This window comes from Emys orbicularis, chromosome 3 (assembly GCF_028017835.1).
Source record: "Emys orbicularis isolate rEmyOrb1 chromosome 3, rEmyOrb1.hap1, whole genome shotgun sequence".
Classification (NCBI taxonomy): Eukaryota; Metazoa; Chordata; order Testudines; family Emydidae; genus Emys; species Emys orbicularis.
The window spans coordinates 4,134,434-4,156,386 of NC_088685.1; the positions used below are offsets into that span (position 1 = coordinate 4,134,434).

The 21,953-nt window shown below is 52.7% G+C and overlaps 1 protein-coding gene across 1 annotated transcript in view; it reads right to left on the reverse strand.

Moving 5' to 3' along the window:
• The window catches only part of OTOF (otoferlin), a 43,407-nt gene extending 37,767 nt beyond the window's left edge, over positions 1 to 5,640 (reverse strand). Inside the window, exons 1-6 of the mRNA XM_065402251.1 lie at positions 5,537 to 5,640; positions 4,529 to 4,718; positions 2,863 to 2,983; positions 2,174 to 2,274; positions 1,706 to 1,796; positions 1,085 to 1,201 (exon numbers count right to left, since the gene is read on the reverse strand). Coding sequence (XP_065258323.1) covers positions 1,085 to 1,201; positions 1,706 to 1,796; positions 2,174 to 2,274; positions 2,863 to 2,983; positions 4,529 to 4,718; positions 5,537 to 5,630 — 714 coding nt within the window. The 5' untranslated portion in view covers positions 5,631 to 5,640. The remainder of the gene's footprint in view (positions 1 to 1,084; positions 1,202 to 1,705; positions 1,797 to 2,173; positions 2,275 to 2,862; positions 2,984 to 4,528; positions 4,719 to 5,536) is intronic.
• Positions 5,641 to 21,953: the final 16,313 nt, after the last annotated feature.

The window sequence follows — 21,953 nt, forward strand, 5'->3', positions numbered from 1 at the left end:
GGTGCTCCGGCCGGTCGGGGATTGCGGGCCCGCGGCCGGGCTCGGCGCCCTCCCCTGCCGCCAGAGCCGGCCCTGCCTCCAGGAACTTTTTTGAACCCTGTTATAGTCTTGGCCTTCACAACATCCTCTGGCAAGGAGTTCCACAGGTTGACTGTGTGTTGTGTGAACAAATACTTCCTTTTGTTTGTTTTAAACCTGCTGCCTATTCATTTCATTTGGTGACTCCTAGTTCTTGTGTTATGTGAAGGAGTAAATAACACTTCCTTATTTACTTTCTCCACACCAGTCATGATTTTATAGACCTCTGTTATATCCCCCTTTAATCATTTCTTTTACAAACTGAAAAGTCCCAGTCTTATTAATCTCTCCTCAGATGTCAGCTGTTCCATACCCCTAATAATTTTTATTGCCCTTTTTTGAACCTTTTCCAATTCCAATATATCTTTTTTGAGATGGGGCGACCACATCTGCACGCAGTATTCAAGATGTAGGTGTACCATGGATTTATATAGAGGCAATATGATATTTTCTGTCTTATTATCTATCCCTTTCTTAATGATTCCCAACATTCTGTTAGCTTTTTTGACTGCCACTGCACATTGAGTGGATGTTTTCAGAGAACTATCCACAATGACACCAAGATCTCTTTCTTGAGCTAATTTAGACACCATCATTTTATATGTAGAGTTGGGATTATGTTTTCCAATGTGCATCACTTTGCATTTATCAACACTGAATTTCATCTGCCATTTTCTTGCCCAGTCACGCAGTTTTGTGAGATCCCTTTGTAACTCTTCGCAATCTGCTTCAGGCTTAACACACTTAACTGAGAGCAGAACACGGACACCCTTGAGGAGAAGCAGAACCCACCTGGAGTGTACTGGGCTGTGGTCACCTTTGCCCCATATCGGCTTATAAAGCCTCAGTATGCCAGTTTCCCTGGCCCTCGGCCTAGGATCGATGCACAAAGCAACAGGCACCCACAGAGGCTGCTTGTTTTCCTCCCCCGGGGGCCAGCAGCTCCCCGTTAGTGGCCAGCCAGGCTCACACCCAGGGTCAGTGGGGAAAGGCGGCTCCTGCTCACCTCGTCCGCCAGGAAGCGGAGCTTCTGCAGGAAGTTCTGCACCAGCTTCAGCTTGTCCCTCATCGTATTCTTCTTCACCTGCGACCGTAGGGTCTTGGCTTGCTGGCCCATGTTCTCCTGCGGGTACAATGGCGGTGAGCGAGCAGTAGAAGGACCAGAGAGAAGGGAAAAAGACAGGGCAGGTCTGCATGCAGTGAGGAGGGGTGGAAGGACGGTGCATCAGTTTCCCCATCTATAATAAGGGGATGGTGATGCCGACTTCCCAGGCAGTGGATTGGTTAATGCCTGTAAGTGCAGGAAGGAGCTACGCCAAGGGACAGGGAAAGTCGCCCTAGTGAAAGGGGCTGGCTTGGCAGCCCTGGAGACCTCTATGCAGTGATTAGGGACAGCCTGGGAAGTGACAGGGCATGTCTCTCCCTGTTCCCCGGGGGAGCACATACTCCATACAGCCAGGAGCAGCGGTGGGTAGCTGGGCTGCCAATCCCATTTCACTGAACACCACCAGCAGGTACAGCTTTCCCCTTGCGCGCTGGGCTCCAAATCCCATTGACAGCACTCAGAGGCCCCCCCCCCCGCCACTCGCTGACCTTTCACCCCGCCCCACCCGCCAGACGCTCTCACCAGCTCCCGCATGCAGGATTTGAGCCGCTCTCGGTCCAGTCGGGTGCGGGCAGAGAGGCTCTGGTCTTTGTTGGCGAGGGTCACAAAGCGGCTGGCGGGGGAGAGAGACACGACATCGGCAGTCACGTGGGGCTCAGGAGAGGAGAGACAGCGGCCGAGGGCGTGGGATGGGCGTGAGAGGGATGGACGTGGCGCGCCGGCCACGCACGGGGTGAATTTCACCCAGTGGGGACAGACCAGGATCCCCGCTCCCTGCCAAGGATCTGTGCAGCAGGTAGATCGCCTAGCCGCCCATCAGGCTCCGTCAGCCGCCCTGCAATACAGCTAACGGGCAACTGGCTTACTGGCACATGCTGCTGGGGGCTGCCCCCCGCGTACGAGGCTGTAACACTCACAGGGCCCTGGTGGCTGAGTCCTTGAGACTTTCCGCTGTCTCTCTGCCTCTTTCCCTTCCCCCTTCCCACTCACAAGCATCCGCTGCTCAGCTCTTCCAGGACCCCTCGGAGCCGGCGCTCAGGGTGCGGCTTCTCGGTCTTTATCATCTCCTGCACGTCGTTGAGCCCCTCCTCCTGGAACGGCGAGGAGAGAAGGAGGCGACGCGTCACTAGGGGCAGGTTGGAACCGCAGCTCCCCCGGGGAGAGCCACGCTGGGAGCGAGAAGCCCCTTCCCCTCCCTCTTCCGGGCCGGGCAGGGGCAGGGAACCCTGTTCAGTAGGCCAGCCAGCCAGGTTCAGCGGGGCGAGGGCTGGGGCCGGCTCTGTGCCGCTAACTCACACAGTCAGAGGAGACCAGTTCTGGGCCTTCTCTGGGGCTTTTCCCCAGCGACTTCACGCCTCCTTGGGTGGGGCTTCTGAGACGTCGCCGTGGGGATCCCTCACCGTTAGGCTAATGAGGCCAGTCTCTGGAGCTTTCTGCTCTCCCTCAGCTTCGAGCTGTAAGTAGGGCTGTCCCCCGCATCCCTCTGGAGACCAGGGTCCCGGCTTTGGCTCCCTGCGCGGCTGGGTTCACCAGCGCGGTCCCTGCGATGGGACCGTTCATGCACAATGAGCAGCTGCAGGGTGCAGACACAGATGCCAATGCAGGGGAACTAGGTGTGGTGTCCGCTGCCCCCCTGGGCTCCTAGTCCCCTGGGAGCCCTGCCCCATCCTCGGACTGACCAGCTTGTCCGCGATCTTGTCCATGATGTTGGCATTGTAGAGCCTCCGCCTTTGGTCCTGCCACCAGCTCTTGATGTAGATGCAGGGCTTCTTCTCGAAGTAAGGCAAGTGGAAGTAGTTCCTGCAGGGAAGGGAGGAAGAATACCCCAGAGCGTGAGCGCACCTGGGAGGGAACTGCCGGCCGGCGTCCTGACAGGCCCGCAGAGGAAGCGTGAGGGCGCTGATCCCGCACAGGCTTGCACGGCGCCCAGCAGGGAGTGCACGGTGGATGGGAGTGGAGGTCGCACTAAGCGCTGGAGGCCTCTTCCAAACCCACTGAAGTCAACGGAAAGACTCCCATAAACTTCAGGGGGCTTTGGGCCGGGCCCCAGGATCAGACCATTGCCCTGAGCAAAAGGAAATTGCTGGTTGCTCGCTTGCAAATAGCCTCATTCATAGGTTTGCAGATCCCAAGGCCAGAAGGGACCGTTGTGATCATCTGGTCTGATCTCCTGTATGACAGGCCAGAGACCAGCCCCAGAATAATTCCTAGAGCAGAGCTCTTAGAGAAACATCCGATCTTAATTAAAAACTTGTCAGTGACGGAGAATCCAACGCGACCCTTGGTAAATAGGCAATTACCGTCACCGTCACGCATCTATGCCTTCCCGCCTGAATGTGTCTGGCTTCAACTTCCAGCCATTGGATCGTGTTAGACTTTTCTCCGCTACACTGATTAAATATTTGTTCCCCATGAAGATACTTACAGTCTGGGATCAAGTCACCCCTTAACTTTCTCACTGCTAAGCTAACTAGACTCAAGGAGCTCAACCTACCACTGTAAGGCAGGTTTTCTATTCCTTGAAATATTCACTTGGCTCTTCTCTGATCCCTCTCCAGTTTATCAACATCCTTCCTGAATTGTGAGCACCAAAACTGGACCATTATACCTGTACAGCATCGGCCAGAGAGCTACCCCACAGTAATTCCTGTGTAAACTACAGCAGAGCTTTTAGAAAATCATCCAAGCGTCATTGAAAATTTGCCAGTGACAGAGAATCCACACAATCTTTGGCAAATTGTTCCAATGGTTAATTACTGTCGGAGTCAAAAACTTGCACCTCGAGAGCATGAGAAGAGGTGGAGTGTGGACAGAGAATAGACAAGGCAGAGGAGACTGAGACTAAGGGAGGAAGGACTGCCCAGTGGTTAGAGTGCTAGCTTGGGTCTCAGGAGATTTGGGCTCTGGTCTCTGCTCCAGCAGAGATTCCCTGGACCAGTCAATTAGTCTCTCTGGGCTTGTCTATACTGCAGTCAAACACCCACAGCTGGCCTGTCTCGTCTGCGTGCTGGAGCACAGATCAGAAGGGACCCTTCAAAGCTGCCCGGAGCTCCAGCAGCTTCTCTGCCTGGAGGGCCTAACCTGTTGTCCTGTAACCCTGCTGATGGCTTGGAAGGCAGTATCCCCATCTCAGTTTGAAGCACCAAACTCAACCTATACTGCATTGTACATATCCTAATGAAGCCAGCAGGGTGGGAAGAGCCCAGTCGCTCTGCTTCCCAACCGCCTGGGAGGCAGGAGACCCCAAATTCTGTTTGATCTAATTACAGACCACAAAGGTCTCCCCTCTTTTATCTTCCCCCCCCAATTTTCAGCAACACCCCATTCCATTGGCCAGCCAGGCACACTTGCCTGTCAGTGATCAGGGGCTTCATTGGCTGAGTCGAGGAGACGGAGACCAGCTCCCCGTCGTCATCGGCTTCGTCCTCGCTCGAGTGCTGGAGCAGCTCGGAGTCCTCCTGCTCGCCGTCCCCGCCCTCCTTCTTCCTCTTCAGGCTGGGCTTGGCTGTGCCGTCGATCTGGTTCCCGTAGTTGCCTTGGGAAGAGGGCGGCGAAAGGAAACCCTTACCCTCTCAGCCCACCATGGGTGGGACTCGCCCCAGGTCCGTCAGGCGCCGCGGATTTAGGATGGGGAAGAATTTCCCCCAGGGATCCTGGGGAGGTCAGGGAGGTTTAACGACCGTGAACACTGACCGGGGCTCATATCCCGGACTCCTGAACATCTTCTCTCCCTCCTTGGTATTTATTTAACACCAGGATGGATTGCACCAAGTTCTCCAGAGCTAAAGGCAGGAGCCACCACAGCTTGCGCTTGATGACTTCAGGTCCGTCTACACCACCATGGCATGTGTAGACCTGCCGGAGCTAGCTTTGATGGCGCTACTTCCAACAGCAATACCAGCGAAGCTGGGGCAGCATGGACACTTATGTACATAGCCTGGGTCTCAGGTGGACTTGCACAGCCCGTGCTGCCGTGGCTTCACCGCTACAGTTATTGGAGCTAGCGAGATCAAAACTAGTTCAGGTACGTCTACACGTGCTTCAGTTTCACCTCTGACTGCAGTGTAGACAGACCCTACGTCTGCCAGCGGGGAGGCCTGTTGTCATGTGCGGATCAGCCCTGGTGGGTTACGTTTACCCCCATAGAACATGGTGATCGTATTCTTTCTAGTGCAGCGAAGGTGTGTGTCAGCCTGCTTGGCTTTGTCACGTGTTAGTGTAGATACGGAGCCAACCAACCCGCTTGACGACGGGGGATTCCTTTGGCCCTCGATACTGCATCCTGGGCCCCGGGCCTTCTCCTGGGATTTCATCGACTCCCCTGATTGAAACCCATTTCACAAAAATACCAACCTATTGTGACCTCAAAGTTGATGGGTTTGTCCCCGATCTTCCTGTCAATCATGGTCGCTTCCAGGAAGGCTCCAAAGAGAAAGAACTCTTCCATTTTGCCCGTGCAGTTCTGCAGGAGAAAGTACTGGCTGTTAACATGGCGGGAGGGGGGCGTTAGAGACTGGTTGAACTGGCTGATGCAACTACAAGGTCCCTCTACATAGCAGGTGGGAAGCCTGCAAATTGGCAATGTGTTTTGACTGAAGGCCTGTGTTTATTCACAGCATGAGCAGTAGCAACCCAAGTTGCACTGCTAACAATCTTGATTTATGGAAAAAGAACAGGAGTACTTGTGGCACCTTAGAGACTAACAAATTTATTAGAGCATAAGCTTTCGTGGGCTACAGCCCACTTCTTCGGATGCATATGCATCCGAAAGCTTATGCTCTAATAAATTTGTTAGTCTCTAAGGTGCCACAAGTACTCCTGTTCTTTTTGCGGATACAGACTAACACGGCTGCTACTCTGAAACCTTGATTTATGGAGCACCCCTCTGGTTGATAAAGGGTAGCTTAGTCTCTCTTAGGCCTTCCGGGCTGTGCTGGGATGGGTTATGAGATAAGAACAGAACTGGATGAATAACAGGCTTCTCAGTTTGTTTGCAATTTAAAAAAAAATCATTTTGGGTCGGACCAAAAATGAACATTGTGTGAAACTTTTCGTGAACTGAAAGGTAAAAATCTCAAACGCTTCAGGTCCCACAAAACGTTTTGGTTTTGATTTGGAACATTTTTGATTTAAAGAAAAGAAATAAAGGAAACTTTGAAACCAAAAGGCGTTTTGAGCTGAAAAATGGAAATGTTTCATTTCAAAAAGGCTGAAACAAAAGGACGCCATTTTTCAGAATTGGTTCTTAGTTTTTTTTCTCCCTCAACGAACCATTCAGTGAAATCAACACAAAATGACAAAACGTTTTGGGTTCGCCAAATCTACATTTTTTTTTTTTGCCCAAAAAAATATTTTTGTTGAAAAATGTCGTCCACCTCTAGATAGGGAGCTTTTCACTGCTTGGTCACTGGTTCAATCCCCGCCAAGAGGTGGTGGTGGAGGCGGAGAACACACACAGCTGTCACTGCATGAAGGCTGTTTGGTAGCCTTGTGAAACAAGGGTCTCTGGTGACCTGTTTCTAACAGGACCGATGTCTCCAGATCCCAGAAACTGCCCCCTAGCTGGCACTAACTTTCCCTGTTGGTGGCTGTCCCAACAGGGGCCAGGGTTGGAAAGGCATGGAGACTACACATCCCTACAGGGATGGCAGGACTGCACCTGCCCCAGGCTTGCTAGACTGAGAGACAAGGGGTGAACAGGCCTTGGAGGGGTGAAGCAACCTGACCATCAATTTCCAAGATGTGGCATGGGAGCCGGCTAGGGAAAGTCGGGGTTGACTCACGTCTCCGACCGGCGTGGCCTGCTCCATTTGCACCTCGGTGGAGCTGGTGATCTCCGGGTTGCTGGTGTCCAGGATCTCCACGGCGAGGCTGAGGAGCAGCCGGGCGCGGAAGGAGACGCCCTCGCCCAGGCCCTCATTCAGGTCCTGGTGCTCGTCCATCAGGGTGTAGTTCCGGGTGGAGCCATACATGTTCACCCAGGCTGGGCCGAAGGTGGGCAGGAAGCCTGCAGCAGAGAGAACACGCCTGGTGAATGGGGTGAGGGCAGTCAGGGCCGGCTCCAGCGTTTTTACTGCCCCAAGTGGTGGGGGAAAAAAAGCCGAGATCGGCGGCAGCTCTACCACCGCTGCTTCATTCTTCGGCGGCAATTCAGCGGCAGGTCCTTCCCTCTGACAGGGACTGAGGGGCCTGCTGCCGAATTGCCGCCGAAGAGCCGGACGTGCCGCCCTTTTAAGTCGGCCGCCCCAAGCACCTGCTTGCTGCACTGGTGCCTGGAGCCGGCCCTGAGGGCAGTGCAAACACCAGGAAATGGCCTCACCTGAGTGGCGTCTGTGTGAATGTGCACAATTGCACCGGTGCGTGCCTTGACGTGTGCCCAGACGTGTGCCTGTGAGCACAGGCTGCTGGTGTGCAAATACCACTGCCTATCATCACGCTGACCAATATCATCTCACCGTTTCCTTGTGCTCCCCCACCTGTCTGTCTCCATCTGCTGTCTCTCGTCTTACACTTAGCTGGTTAGTTCTTTGGGGCAGGGTGGACTTTTATTCTGTGTTTGTACAGCGCCTAGCACCGACTAGGGTTCATAGGTGCTACGGTAATACAAATAACAACAACAAGGTGGGAGTGTATCAGATTTGCACCTGCTTGTGGCAGAGCTCGTGGAAGTGACTAGTGGGTTTCGGGGCCCTGCTGGAGATGTCTTAAAAGGGCCTGATTTGCAGAAGATGGGTGCGCAGCACTTTCTCAAGCGAGGCCTCTCAGGCCGGGCATCCAGGCTCACTAATCTCTAGGCTGAAGGGGGAGGTAAGTGGCCCCTACGCCGTCATGTCGGCCCTTTCCAGCGGGGTGGAGGATCAGCCCCCGGGCTTTACCTTTGTCCCCTTCGTTGGAGATCTTGCGCAGGTCGATGAAGTGGGTGCCGATGGCCATGTCGTTGACTTTGTCTGAGTCCCGGATCTGGACTTTGAGCCGCTTGCACAGAGGGGGGAACATCTCCGTGAAGATGACCTGCTCGTTCCACAGGGGCTCATAGCTGCTCTTCTGCACTGACGTTTTCCCCTGCCGGACGGGAAGAGCGGGAGCAGGATGGCGGAGTGGCCTAGGCTAATGACCACCAGGCTGCCTTCGCCTGTTGCCCCTGCCAGTGGTAACCAACGGACCATGCACTGAGCCAGCGATTCTCCCCTCCCAGCATAAGCAATGGGACCGTCCTGTGACTGGTGACTATCGCACAGCGCTCAACAACATTGTTCACGTTGTTTGGACACAACAGAGGAACATGGCAAATGGGGAAGCTTTGCCCAGTGATTGCCTTTCCCAGGGGATCTCCCAGTGCCACAGCTCAGCAAGTAGCCCGCTTACCTTCTGCCCTGCAAAGAGCACCTGGACATAGGGGTCCACCAGATCCTTGTTCTCCCCGATGAGTGCCTTCTTCACGTTGGCCATGAGGCTGGTGTTCATGCGGGGCAGCCCCTCCGCGCGGTAGATCTTGATGTAGAAACGGGCCCATTGCCGCTCTGGAGGGACGCCATCTGGAAGAAGCAGGTTCCTGCAACATGGACACAGACAGACAGGGCTGGAGGTGGTCACTGGGCCCGAGGGGAGGAGTTGGCTAGTCACGCCGTGGCTGAGGGACCGATTCTGGGGGTGAGACTTTCAGAAGTGGGCACAGCTTCCCCTGCACGCTCTGCCGTCTGAAGAGCGTAGATGGGTGACCACATCAGGATCCTACTTGGCTTCATTGCTACGTCTCTGCCAACCCCCCTGATTCAGCATGGAGACCGGCCGTTTTATGGAGGGCTCCCCATGGATCTGGCCTTGCAATGCATGTGACCAATGGGCTGGATCTCATGAATGGGTTCTCATCCATCTGGCCTCTGGTCTTGCTATTTATTTCTACCCTTAGATCTGTCCAGGGATAAGTCGCTTAAAGGGGTGTTGTCCCGAATGGGCAACGACCGGAATGCCACCGCCAGTGTGGGAACACCCTCACCAGTGTGACCTCCCATGCATCGAGCAGAGGACGCCATTTCCTCAACCAAATGGCATCGTCCATGTAGCATGACCATCACACTGAGCAGAGGGCGCCATTTTGAGAACAAAACGGCATCCTCCGTGTGGCAAAAGTGCCAGAATGCCGCTCCGGCCCCTCTACAGCACTATGTTGTCTGGGGCGAGGTGGGGGTAACTTCCCGGCTACAGCAGTGGACAGTGCTACCTGCTGGGCAAAAATGGGCCGGATTGCGCCCTCAGTCACTCCTCTGCAACCTCAGTGATGTCAGATGGGGCCAGAATAAAGCCCGGGATGGCTGCAGCAAATGGCGTGGGACGTCTCTTCTAGCCTGGTTGCCGGGGATGCTGTATAACCAGGGGGATGCTAGGTAACCAGACAGGGACCCGGGGTTTGGCTTTAAAGCCCACAGGCACCACTACAGCCATTTCATTGGTCTATCGCTGTGGGGGTGAACTAAGTTTTGAACCTCATGGACTTTTCTCCCGATTATTTTGTAGGGATTTTCAGTGCTCTGCAGCGACCCCTCTGCAGGCTTCCCACCCCTGTGTCCCCCACAGACCCAGGCCAGCATCGGGAGTAGGACAGCTTCCCTGCAGGGCCCTGCCAATGAGTTTAAGCAGGGTCTGAATGAACTCTCCCCTGACAGCTAGTTCAGGAGGGGAGAGACTTTAGGAGCAAACTGTATTGACATGAACACACCTACTCTGCGTAGGTATCCAGCAGACAGGAGCTGTGGAGCTCAAAGCGATCAGCTTTGGCTGGTGTTGGGTTACAAATCCCTTTAGGACTGAGTGCAGGGGTAGTGACATGCTGTTACCAATGTTGTTATCTTCCTTGTATGACTAAAGGGGAGCAGAACTGTGCTGAGCTTGTCCCAATTGAGGGGTCAGCCTCAGCCAGGGGCTTGAATGCCAGAGGCCTGTGAAAGTAAGAGGGGTGGGGACAGGTGTTTCAGACAGGATGTGGGGGTTCCCCTAAAGGTTTTTGGTCTGGTTTAAGCTATTTCTACCCACTGTTAAAAAATAAAGCTAAATAGGTTTCCTTAGGAGCCTTTTGTTATGTTAAAGTGCTCATATGGGAGCTAACTATGATGTTGCAGTCTATATAATTTTATAAAAATATGCTAATGAGTGAATATAATGTAACTGGAATATGCTTCATGCAAAAGGTCTCTTGTAAGGTATCATTACAAAGCTTATAATCTCCTGAGTGTGATCATCCTATTTGTATAAATGTACCACTCTTGTATCTGAAACTAGAAATATGAAATATAACTCTGAGGGCCTATTGTAATTATGCAAAGTGTGGACCATTAATGGTGGTTTGGAATCTTGATGACTCCCATTAACTAGGACCATTGTCTGCTAATGGCTGTGTTTTACCTGTAAGTCTTCCTGTATACCTGTGTGCTGGCAAGTGGGCAATGAAGTCTTGTAGTGACATGTGATCATGTCACCTGAACTGGAATCCATCTTTGACCTGGTGTCTTTCCATTGAGAAGGAGCGGGTGGGAACCCAGAGAGGGACAAAGGGTTCCCGCCTTATGCAAAAGATACATAAAGGGGTGGAAGAGAACAAAAGGACAGGAGCCATCATGAAGAATCCCCTAGCTATCACCTGAGCTGGAACAAGAGCTGTACCAGGGGAAAGAATTGTGCCCAGCCCTGGAAGGTGTCCAGTCTGAGGAAAAAACTTACTGAAGCATCTCTGAGGGTGAGATTATCTGTATTCAGTTTGATTAGACATAGATTTGCGCATTTTATTTTATTTAGCTTGGTGACTTACTTTGTTCTGTCTGTTACTACTTGGAACCACTTAAATCCTACTTTCTGTATTTAATAAAATCACTTTTTACTTAGTAATTAACTCAGAGTATGTATTAATACCTGAGGGAGCAAACAACTGTGCATATCTCTCTATCAGTGTTATAGAGGGCGAACAATTTATGAGTTTACCCTGCATAAGCTTTATACAGGGTAAAACGGATTTATTTGGGTTTAGACCCCATTGGGAGTTGGGCGTCTGAGTGCTAAAGACAGGAACACTTCTGTTAGCTGCTTTCAGGTAAACCTGCAGCTTTGGGGCAAGTAATTCAGACCCTGGGTCTTTGTTGGAGCAGACGGGTGTGTCTGGCTCAGCAAGACAGGGTGCTGGAGTCCCGAGCTGGCAGGGAAAGCAGGGGTAGAAGTAGTCTTGGCACATCAGGTGGCAGCTCCCAAGGGGGGTTCTGTGATCCAACCCGTCACACTGACATCACTTGCAATGGGGCAGTGTCTCTGCCCAGCCTGCACAGAGCTGATAATCACTAAGAGATGGATGTGCAAAGGTCACAGCAGAGAGGCAGGTGGCAGCAGAAGGTGACTGACAGTCGGACAGTGAATGAGCAGCTGGTGAGGCTGCCAGGAACTCACCCATATGCACCGCTGAGCCCTGGGTCCTCACTGGCCAAGGACAACCACTGTGAGTGGGGTGTGGTGAAGGAGCAGAAGGGGGCACAGTAAAGGAACTGTTGGTTGTAGCACTCAAGAACATGGGGCGGAAGACGCTGCCCCACGCACTCTGGGGTGGGCGTCCTGCTCACAGTTTTATGATTATGAATCCCGCTTGTGGCATTTTCGCTAATTAATGTCGGGTGACTTCCCTCCTTTCATTAAAAGTTTCTTTGCTACACTCAGACTCTGTGCTTGTGAGAGGGAAGTGTTGCCTCTCCGAGGTGCCCAGGGGTGGTGTGTAATTTTCCCAGGTTACTGGGTGGGGGCTCGAGCCGGTTCTGTGTTGTAGTGTTGAAAAGGAACCCCTCGATATTGAACCCGGCCCTGGGTGCTGCCGGCTCCACCTGGCAGAAGCTACAGCAACCCCCTTTTCTAGAGGGGAAGGCAGCCTCCCTGGCCCATACAGTCCTTGGCATCTTTGCTGAGGCTGCCAACAAGGTGGCCAGCTGGAGCAGTGGTTTAACCTCTCGAAAGTGTTTTGCCAACAGACACCAACTTGGCTGTCAGTCATATCTGCTCTGGGCTGGATTGGAACTGGTGACCTAGCAGTCAAAGCCCTGTTACAAATCCCTGAAACCCATCAATCTACCCCACGTGGATCTGCGGCACAAGGATGGCCCACGAGCTGTGAGAGATGGCAAATGTTTGGCGGTGGCTGTGGCAAGCTGGGAAGACAGACAAAACCCAACAGGTAGCGAAAACATGCGGCTAATTCCAGCACGGTGAACCTGGCTCCGCACCGCCTCACCCCTCAATGTCGTCCTCGTCTGTCTCGTTGGCTTTGTGCGGCGTCTTTATGTTGTCCCCTTTCCCCACCACAGCGATGTCACACTTCAGGTAGCCTTTCAAGCCGGCCGTGATGTCCTCGGGGTCGGACAGGATGGCCCATTTGTGGTAGAACTGGTGCTCTGGAAGCCAGGAGGCAGGGAAAGAAAGTTCAGGGGTTATTTATGGGGTAGGAAATTGTCCGACCCTTTTCTGCATCCTCCATGTGGGCATGAGGAATACAGATGACACTCCATGCTTTTTATGCTCAAAATCTTTTTCAAAGGGGAAAATCCCAATGATCTAGCCTGTAAAATACTAGCTGCCTGTAATCTGAAACTCTCCTGAGCCCACTCCAATGCCTATATATTTTGAGAACTATATCAGGGTTTTGTGTAGTGCCCATAGCTTCTCAGTGGAGGCGATACCCATGTGATAGATAAACTGCGGAGTGACCTTATCAACTGCATTTTTCACACCCTTTCACTTGTTTCACCTGCACTCTGCCCACCAATCCAGCTCAGCCGGGACATCCACTAACACGCTAAAGCTGCTGTCAGTGTAAAAAAAAAAAAAAAAATCAATCTGCCACAAACAGGTTTCCCTCTTACCCCACCCCAAATGTGACATTTCTCCCCAGTTTCGCACCGGCCAAGGTGCCGGATGGGTGAGATTCAGCCCTGGACAAGAGGCAGGGTGGTGGTCCACTGTCTTGTGAAGTGCGGCAATTAGCGATGGGAACTTCCTGGGGCCTGCTTCTCAAGTACACCAGATGGTCCAGGCCCTTTCGCAGTGCCAGAGCAGAGTGAAAGGGCCATGGCCGAAAGGAAAACCAAGTGCAGAGCCTTTTCCAATGGGATACAACCCGTGGCATATTGTGAGTATTGCGCCTTAAAAATTGCACCATTATTCTGTCTAGAAAAAAAGTAATTTTAGGCCCTTTTTAGAGGTTTCTTAAATGTGTTAGCTGTGACATCTCCTTCCAAGGCAAGCCCACTGTGACCCATGGGCCTAGATAAGCCTTGGGATTCAGGGACCACTTGATGCCAACTGGCGGAAGGCATAAGTGGTGTGTAGGGGTTTATAGGGATCCCCTGGATCTGATGTCTACATAATAATGGGCCAAAGGGTGAACTGTGAGGTCTCTACCAACAGCCAGAACCACGCTAGTCATCATGGAACGTATGTAAGGATCCTATTTGACAGGTTATCTATACTGAAAACTATGTTCTTAAGGTATGTAAGTTAAGACAGGTCAGCTGAAGGTGACAAACAGGTTCTGTTCAGGCAGGGCTAGGAGACACTTATCTCTCCTTGGCTGACCATTGTGTATGTTGTATCTTAGGACGGAAGGCTCTTTGCATACAGAGCCATCAGCTTATCAAGACTGCAGAGACAAGAGATCTCAAAGTTTACAGGAAGGAAGACACAACAGGAGAATTGCAGAATTAGTCAGATAGATCAGGAGAATGCAGGGGGACACGCGGTTTCCTTCCCCTAGGAGACAAGCTGAGAATGTAAAAAGGGATCACAGCCAACCTGGCAGAAAAACAGTGGGAGAAAGATTTTGAGTGAGCTAAACGTCCTTAGAGAAGATGTATCAGGGGGTAGCTGTGTTAGTCTGTATCCACAAAAACAACAAGGAGTCCGGTGGCACCTTAAAGACTAACAGATTTATTTGGGCATAAGCTTTCGTGGGTAAAAAACCTCACTGAAGAAGTGGGGTTTTTTACCCACGAAAGCTTATGCCCAAATAAATCTGTTAGTCTTTAAGCTGCCACCGGACTCCTGTTGTTTTAGAGAAGATGGTGTCTTGTTAGTTAAGTCTAGACTCTAGAAGGTGTATTATGATTTTGGTTTAGATGTAACCAGTTGTTTCCAATACTTCTACCTACTTGCGATTATTTCTCTCTGTTCTTTGTTAAATAAGCGTATGCTTGTTTTCACAATAAACATCTAAGCCCTGTATGCAGTGCATTTGTAGCCATGGCGGTCCCAGGATATTAGAGACAAGGTGGGTGACAGAAGTCGGTCCAATTAAAGATATTCCCTCACCCACCTTGTCTCTCTAATATCTCAGTGCTGCGAGGGATCTGGAGATGTGACTGCTAAGCTGAGGTGCCGTCGGCCTAGTTTGCCTCATTTCCTAGTTGGCATAACTGGGAAGGTGAATGGAAGGTTAAGCTGTAAATAAGGAGTCAGGAGGTCTGTGCTCGCTAAGAAAAGCAGCAACACCCTGATGCTAGGGACTATGGACAAGAGAAACCTGGAATGTAAAGCTCAGGTTTCACATGGACAGAGCATGCTGTACAGGGACTGGTTCCTGCGGAGTAACCAAGCCAAGCCCAAAATGTGTGGTGTAATGTAGAGCAGCGTTTCTCACACTGGGGTCCGCAGGCCCCGCTGATCAACTCCTCCTCCTCCCCTCTCTTTCCCAGTGCCTCTTGCACGCTGGAGAACAGCTCTTCCACGGTGTGCAGGAGGTGCTGGGAGGAGCGAGGACGGGACTCACTCAGGGGAGGAGGCGGAAAGAGGCGGGAAAGAGGAGGGGCGGGGGGAGTGGGGGCGGGAAGAAGTGAGGCAGGGGTGGGGCCTTGGGGGAAGGGGTGGGGTGGGGGCAGGGCCTGGGGCTGAGCAAGGGGCTTGGGGGTCCACGAAAAATTTTAAATAAAAATGGGGATCCTCAGGATGCTAAACTTTGAGAACCGCTGATGTGGAGCAAATGCAACACAATGTGTAACTATATCTAAAGGTTGTCTGAAACTTTGGATGTATGGTACGGCCTATACCCACCCCCGATGCTTGAGTCTGATCAACCCAGTGAAGCTTTGCTGTGTGCCAAATAAAGGAACCGGACTGAGGAACTCCAGAGTCAAACTGAGTGTTTTGGATCCCAGAGAGCTGGATGAAGTGTCCTCCCAGAACTGGACAAGGTGTTCTGGGTAAGCCGAGCGGGAAAGGTCTCAGAGGGGATCCCAACAGGTGTACTATTCCTTTGGGAACAGCGTATCTGTAAATACGGGGAGTGTCCAGTGGACCAGGGGCCGGGTGCTCCAGGGGATGCTTGGAGGGCTCGGGATGTGGCTACTGCTAACCTGTGGAGGGACAGCAGAGCCCGTGTCAGGTGGGTGGGGTGCGCTTGAATTGCCGGGGGCTGGTGGATTCAGGGAGCTGAGCCCGGCAGGCGCACACAGGGCAGGTGGTAGTGAGGTGCCTCGCAGCCCTGGATAGCCCCGAGAAGCGTCACCACCCTGCCTTGCCAGCTGGAGGGACGGGCCAAATAAGTCCCAATAGTAACATTTCTTGTTGAGGGGAGCATGCAGACGGGCTGACATTTCCTTGACAGGCCTATCAAACAGCTTCTTCCGTCACTGACGTGGCAGAAACTAAACACGCCGTGGGATGGGGACGGCCCGAAGGTTTTGTCGGCACATCGCTCGTGAGCCGGGCAGCCATCCCGAACGAGCGCTGATAAAGCCTTAAGCCCCCATCCCCTTCTCTCCATTTCAACTGACCCACGGAGAGGCAAACCCCTCTGCCTACGACGTGGGGTTTGAGCACAGATGTTTCCTCAGGCATGAGCGCTCCCCAAGCCACTGCTACGTACCAGGCTGCATGTAAACGGTCCCAACATCCATTTTGAAGGAGCCCACCAAGGTCCCACTGCGCAAGAGATTCTTAGAGTGGATGACCTTTCAATCGACAAAGGCACAAGCGAGTCAGTACGCGCCGAGCTACTGCGCCGCCCCCAAGCCCAGCCGTGTGGGGAGTGGGGCAGCAGGTCCCAGAGTGAGGGTTCAGTCTCCCAGATCTGGGAACGTCATAAATGAGATGGGTGCGTGGGGGAGGGTTCTCTGAGTCTCTCTTGAGCATGTGCCCACACACAGTGAAACCCGGCGTCTCTGCCGAGGACCGGAATGGCAGGGGGATGCTGAGCGGCGTGTGACCGGACTGGAAGGACTGGAAGAGCAGGATGGGCTAAGGTGAACCCGCTGGGCGTGAGGTGCTGAATCTGGAACTGCCGCATGTGCTCTAGTCGACAAGCGAGCCCTTTGTGGGCATACCCAGGCCTGGAATAACGGAGGGCCCTGGACTAGCAGAGGGGGCTGTGGGCCAGGACAGAGGGGCACCGGCAAAGCTCTTGGTCAGGGAAGCTTGCACAGTGGCTGACAGCAGCATCCCCCAGTTCCTTCCTGAGCTCTCCTTCCCTGCAAATGCCACAGGCAGGTGAAACGGGCTCTTCCCACCAATACTCGGAAAGGGCAGTGAAAGGGCACATGCGCTCGCTCACACACGCACATGCTCACACGCGCACACGCAGGCTCACACGCTCACATGCGCACACGCTCATGCGCTTGCTCACGCACGCTTACCGAGAGTTTGATGATTTTGTCGAACATGACGTCCGGGGGCACGTGGAAATCAAAGACGAAGTACTGCAAAGGAAAGGGAAGCCATAAGGGAGGGGGAACAAAGGGAGGTGCCTTTCGGAGGGAACGTCAAAATGGCTGCCAACGACCAACCCTCGTTACCAGAGACAACCATCACATGGGACTGGCTCTGGTTGACAGAAGTTGCTGGGGAGGTGGGACTGGGGGGGTGGAGGGGAGGGAGGAAGATCCAAATCACCTTAGAAAATGACAGCGTTTGTGGTCAAATGGAATGGAAAATATGATCCGCTATGAAAACTGGGTAAATGGGACGAGGGTCAGTAAATTCAACCTAGATCAAGCGAACAGACGCTTTCTCTCTTTGTACAAGCACTCCGAGGCACTGGCTGCTTTCCCTGGGTTTTTGCTCATCCTAGTCGCACAGGTGGGATCTGGTTCTCAATTCCATCCCCCTGACCCTGTCAGGAAGCTGGGTCTGCAGCAGGACCAGTCTCAGGGTGACCTAACGAGCACAGGTGGCCTGCACCAGGCTGCCTGATGTGATGGAAGAGTCAGCAGACAGGCTGCTCAAAGCATTTGCCCCTGGCTTCGATAGCGCTTCGGCTGCTTGTTTCCAGCCGTTCCTCGCTCTGTTCTGACATCTGGCCTGGGCTGTAAGGCCCCCGGGGGTCTAGAACCTGGGGCTGCAGAACCACCAGGCCAGCAACAGCACCAGGCCGTCCGCCAGCGGCAGCTGTAACTAGCTCGCGCTCTACTGCCCATGACTCACAGTGGACACAGACCACAGGAAGTCCTGCCTCAAGGGTTGTGATAGGCAGCAGCTTCCTGTCTCCTTATTTGCTCCCAAGGGGCAGTCCAAGATGTGTCGGTGCAACACGGTGGATCTCCTGTATATGCCAGGACCAGTCCTACTCCTGAACTGGCTTCAGGCTTGATTTGAACTTTGCCTCCTGACCCGGACCCTGAAACCTGACAAACTCAGACCCTTGGTGTCGACCCTGGCCTGGAACCTGACGGCAAACTCCTCCGCTACTCCCAGCCTCAGGTTTGACCCTGCTCTGACCTTTGGTCCTGACTGCCCTTGTTAGGGTCCTAAGCCTGGGCTCTGACTCCTGCTCCAACCACTGGCGTGACTGCCCATGTCCCAGGCCCTCACAGACCCATCCCGAACACAAGGACACATATGTTCACCTTGGGTCAGGCACTGCCCCATTCTCATGGAAAGCCCACAGCCAAGCAAGCCACTTTCTGTAGTGCTGGCGTGCTTTGAAGAGCCAGCATTCTGCTGGAACGTGGGGCAGGTCCCACGGTTTCTCCTGCCCCGAGCAGCTAGTCCCACCAGGCCTGTGGAGCAGTACAGGAGGGGCATTTAATCTCAAGTATTTGGCTCGTTAGGCAGCAAGGCAGCAGTTCTCCAAGCCTAGGCTATTGCCAGTGTGATTCCCTGTGGTGTCCTGTGACTATCAATGGCTAGATCCCACCTTTATCTTCCGCTAACCCTGACCCGAGAAGGCAAACGCCCAGCTCAGTGGTCTCTTCATCCGCCTACAGCCAAGGTGTGTGTCTCGGCACACCGAGCCGGGAGCCAGGTCTGGGGAGAGGCCAGCTCACCTCGTTGTAGTAGGGGCAGTTGGTTGACTCCTTCATGGATGTGTATTTCTTCTCTTCCCCCACCTCCACGCACACCACGGGGTCCATGTTCAGCCCCACCAGCTGCCGGGCCTCGATGACTGTGATGCTCACCTGGGGAGGGGAGATACGGACACCCACCCTTGTGAGAGCCGGGTTCATCGCTTCTCCGCGGTACCCACTGGCCTGCATTCGCCTGCTGATGTGAAATCAGTGCTAGCGGGGAGATGCCAGAGCGACAGCCCCGGAGATCCCAGGCAGGGTCAGCTCCCCTACCCCCATGCTGCTGATGTCCTCACACCCTGGTCTGGAGTGGACGTCCTCTGAGGCCTGGGTCATGAAGTTGCTCTCATTTCACTAATGGAGTGAAGTTAAACCGATTTAGCTCGGCCGGTGCGGCTTTGCATGTGGACACTGTCCACTGGTTCACACCCGGGTCACATTGGTTTAGGGCGCCCCACATAGTTGCACCAGGCGACCTACGTCAGTTTAACTTCATACCGTTAGTGACACTGATACAACATCTGTGCATAGACAAGCCCTGAGACTCCCAGCAGACAACGACGGCGGCTGGGTCTATATGAAATGGCCACCCGCCCAGCGAGAACTGGACTGAGACCACCTCTGTGCCCCACCTAATTAGCAGCCTCCCTGATTAACAATTTCTCCTCTCCCCCCCACATCCTATCTGTCATATTCTGACTGTTACCTGCATCTTTCAGAAGCACCGTTTCAGACTGTGGTCCTCAAATGTAATTGATTTCCTACAATTTTTACGCGTTCAGCAAAAGCCAGTTTGTTATGGAAAATAGATCTACTGAGGGTTAGCAAACAAGCCCCATGCGCCCCCTAACTGCATTTTGTCGTTGCCAGCTCTTCTACACCTGAAAGATGAGCCCTTCTAGACTAAGTCACGTCTCCACACTCTCGTGATCTTCTCCATTCCAGACTATGCTCTGACGTTGCACCCCATAATGCTTTATGGAAATATGCGTATGCCATGTAACATATCTCTGCGAAGGTTATGATCTACTGAATCTATTCATCCTATTTGTGTGCATGCATCATTTTTGTGTTCGAAGTTATGAATATTGGCCGTGTATTTGATTTTAAGTAGCCTTAGTAGGGCATTTGGCCAGCTTCTTGAGAAAGGAATTTGCAAGTTAAGTGCCCAATCAAGAAACACTTAATGGACAATGGACCTTGGAAGACACCAATCCACATAAGAAGTCTACCTGGGGACTTTCAAGGGAGCATGTGAGCAATGGCTCCTGTAATGTTCTGAGTCATGCATGGACATATGACTTGCCCATATGACTCCAAAACTCCATCTTGTAGCTGGGATTCTACACTGGGGGAGGGAGCGGGGTTTCCAACCACAAGAGAGAAACTATATAAAGTCCTGGGAGACCCCTCCATTTGGTCTTCAGCTGGCTCAAGAGATAGCCTCTCCACCCCTAAAGGATACCTAAAAGAAACTAGAACAAAGGACAGTAACCACAGGGGTGTGAGTGATTGCTGGACCCAGACTAGAAGGAGGCTAGTCTGTAAAAGAAGCTTATTGGAACATCTCTGAGGGTGAGATTTCATCTATCACTTCCTTATTGTATTAGGCTTAGACTTGCGTGTTTTATTTTATTTTGCTTGGTAATTGATTTTGTTCTGTCTGTTATTCCTTGGAACCACTTCAATCCTACTTTCTGTATTTAATAAAATCACTTTTTACTTATTAATTAACTCAGAGTATGTATTAATACCTGGGGGGGCAAACAGCTGTGCATATCTCTCTATCAGTGTTATAGAGGGTGAATAATTTATGAGTTTATCCTGCATAAACTTTATACAGGGTAAAATGGATTTATTTGGGGTTTGGATCCCATTGGGAGCTGGGTACCTGAGTGTTGGAGAGAGAAGCATTTCTTAAGCTGTTTTCAGTTAAGTCTGCAGCTTTTGGGGGATGTGGTTCAGACCTGGGTCTGTGTTTGTAGCAGGCTAGCGTGTCTGGCACAACCAGGCAGGGCACTGAAGTCCCAAGCTTCCAGGAAAAACGGGCTTAGAGGCAGGCTCAGCACATTGGGTGGCAGTCCCAAAGGGGTTTCTGTGACCCAACCTGTCATATACGCCACGTCTCCCTTGCCCTTGCAGGATCGCGATGATCTCCCAGCTGGCCTGCCTGCTCTTTCCATCTCTTGCTCGCAACTGGTTCAGAATTTACCAGCAAGCTGCATCTCCCCTGTACCCCTTGACACTTCCATTACCCCAGCTACACTGGCTCCCCATTAGCCTCACAATCCGGTTTAGTTTATAGTCAAAGCTCTTTGGTTTATGTCTCCATTGTATTTGCCTAATTTTATTTGGGCTGTTGCTCCCGCGTGGGACTGGCAATCCACTGGCGATGCCCTCCGGGGGCATTCTCCCATGTGGTGGAATGCTCAACAAGTCCACCTGTGGCCGAGCGAGTCACTCGTGTCCCTTTCTCCTGACCAGCTGTGATCTAGATGTTTGAGGGCTCTCTAGGCAGCTGCCTGGTATTTGCAAAGGGCCACGAACACAATCCAGCCAATCGATAATCTGCTCAAAACATGGATGGTCGCGGGCATATGGAGTGAGAGCAGTCAGCAGCCAGACTTCCCCAGGACTCCCCGGCATGAGCTGCCCTCCCCAGGCTGTTTCAGAAGGGTCATTCAGAATGACCAGACCCCTAGGTGGGTAGGTGAAGTGCCGTACTCCGCACATGGATAGCTGGGCATTGTCGCCCTCTGCCAGAAACATGGGGAAGATGGAAACATGGGCTCATGCAGATCTCAGCCCTTTTCTGGCACAGGTCTGCTCCTTTAATTCAGAGGATGCTAGAGACCTGGGATTATGGAGGCTGACGGCCCCCCCTGCCCCCAGCCTCTAGCCCCAGGAGCATGTGGAGGGTAAGAAAGGGGTCACAGTGGCCCCACTTACTTGGTAATCCATTGGCCGGCCAGCACTAGGCTCCATTTTAATGTCAGGCTTTGACCTTTGAAGGGGGGGAAAAATCAATGGTCATAAAACAAAGAGAGGAACAGCGTATTCTGGCTGCTGCAAATGTGGAGCCGTTGACAAAATAGTTGCAAAATTATAGAGCCTCTTCCCGCCTCGCTCTCTCTGGATGTAAGTGATATGAACCCCCTCTCCCCCGCCCCGAGTTTTGCCTTCTGCAGGTGGCAAACTATCAGGCAGGTCTTTAAAGAGTCATTGCGGTAACAACCCTGGCTCATCACCCCTCCCCCCCCCCGAACGCAGTCGGAGTGTGCATCTGGACTGTGGGACGTGTGATGTCACTTCCTGTCTCGTATTGGCTCACATCCTTCCCTCACCTCTTATTCGACACGTTGGTGGTAACAGCTGTGACTGAAGCCAGAGAAATGGTGTCTGGGTCGAGCCCTCCACCGAGCCGCATGGCTTTCCGGTCCAGGTCTTCTGTCTCCAGAATGGCAGGTTCATCT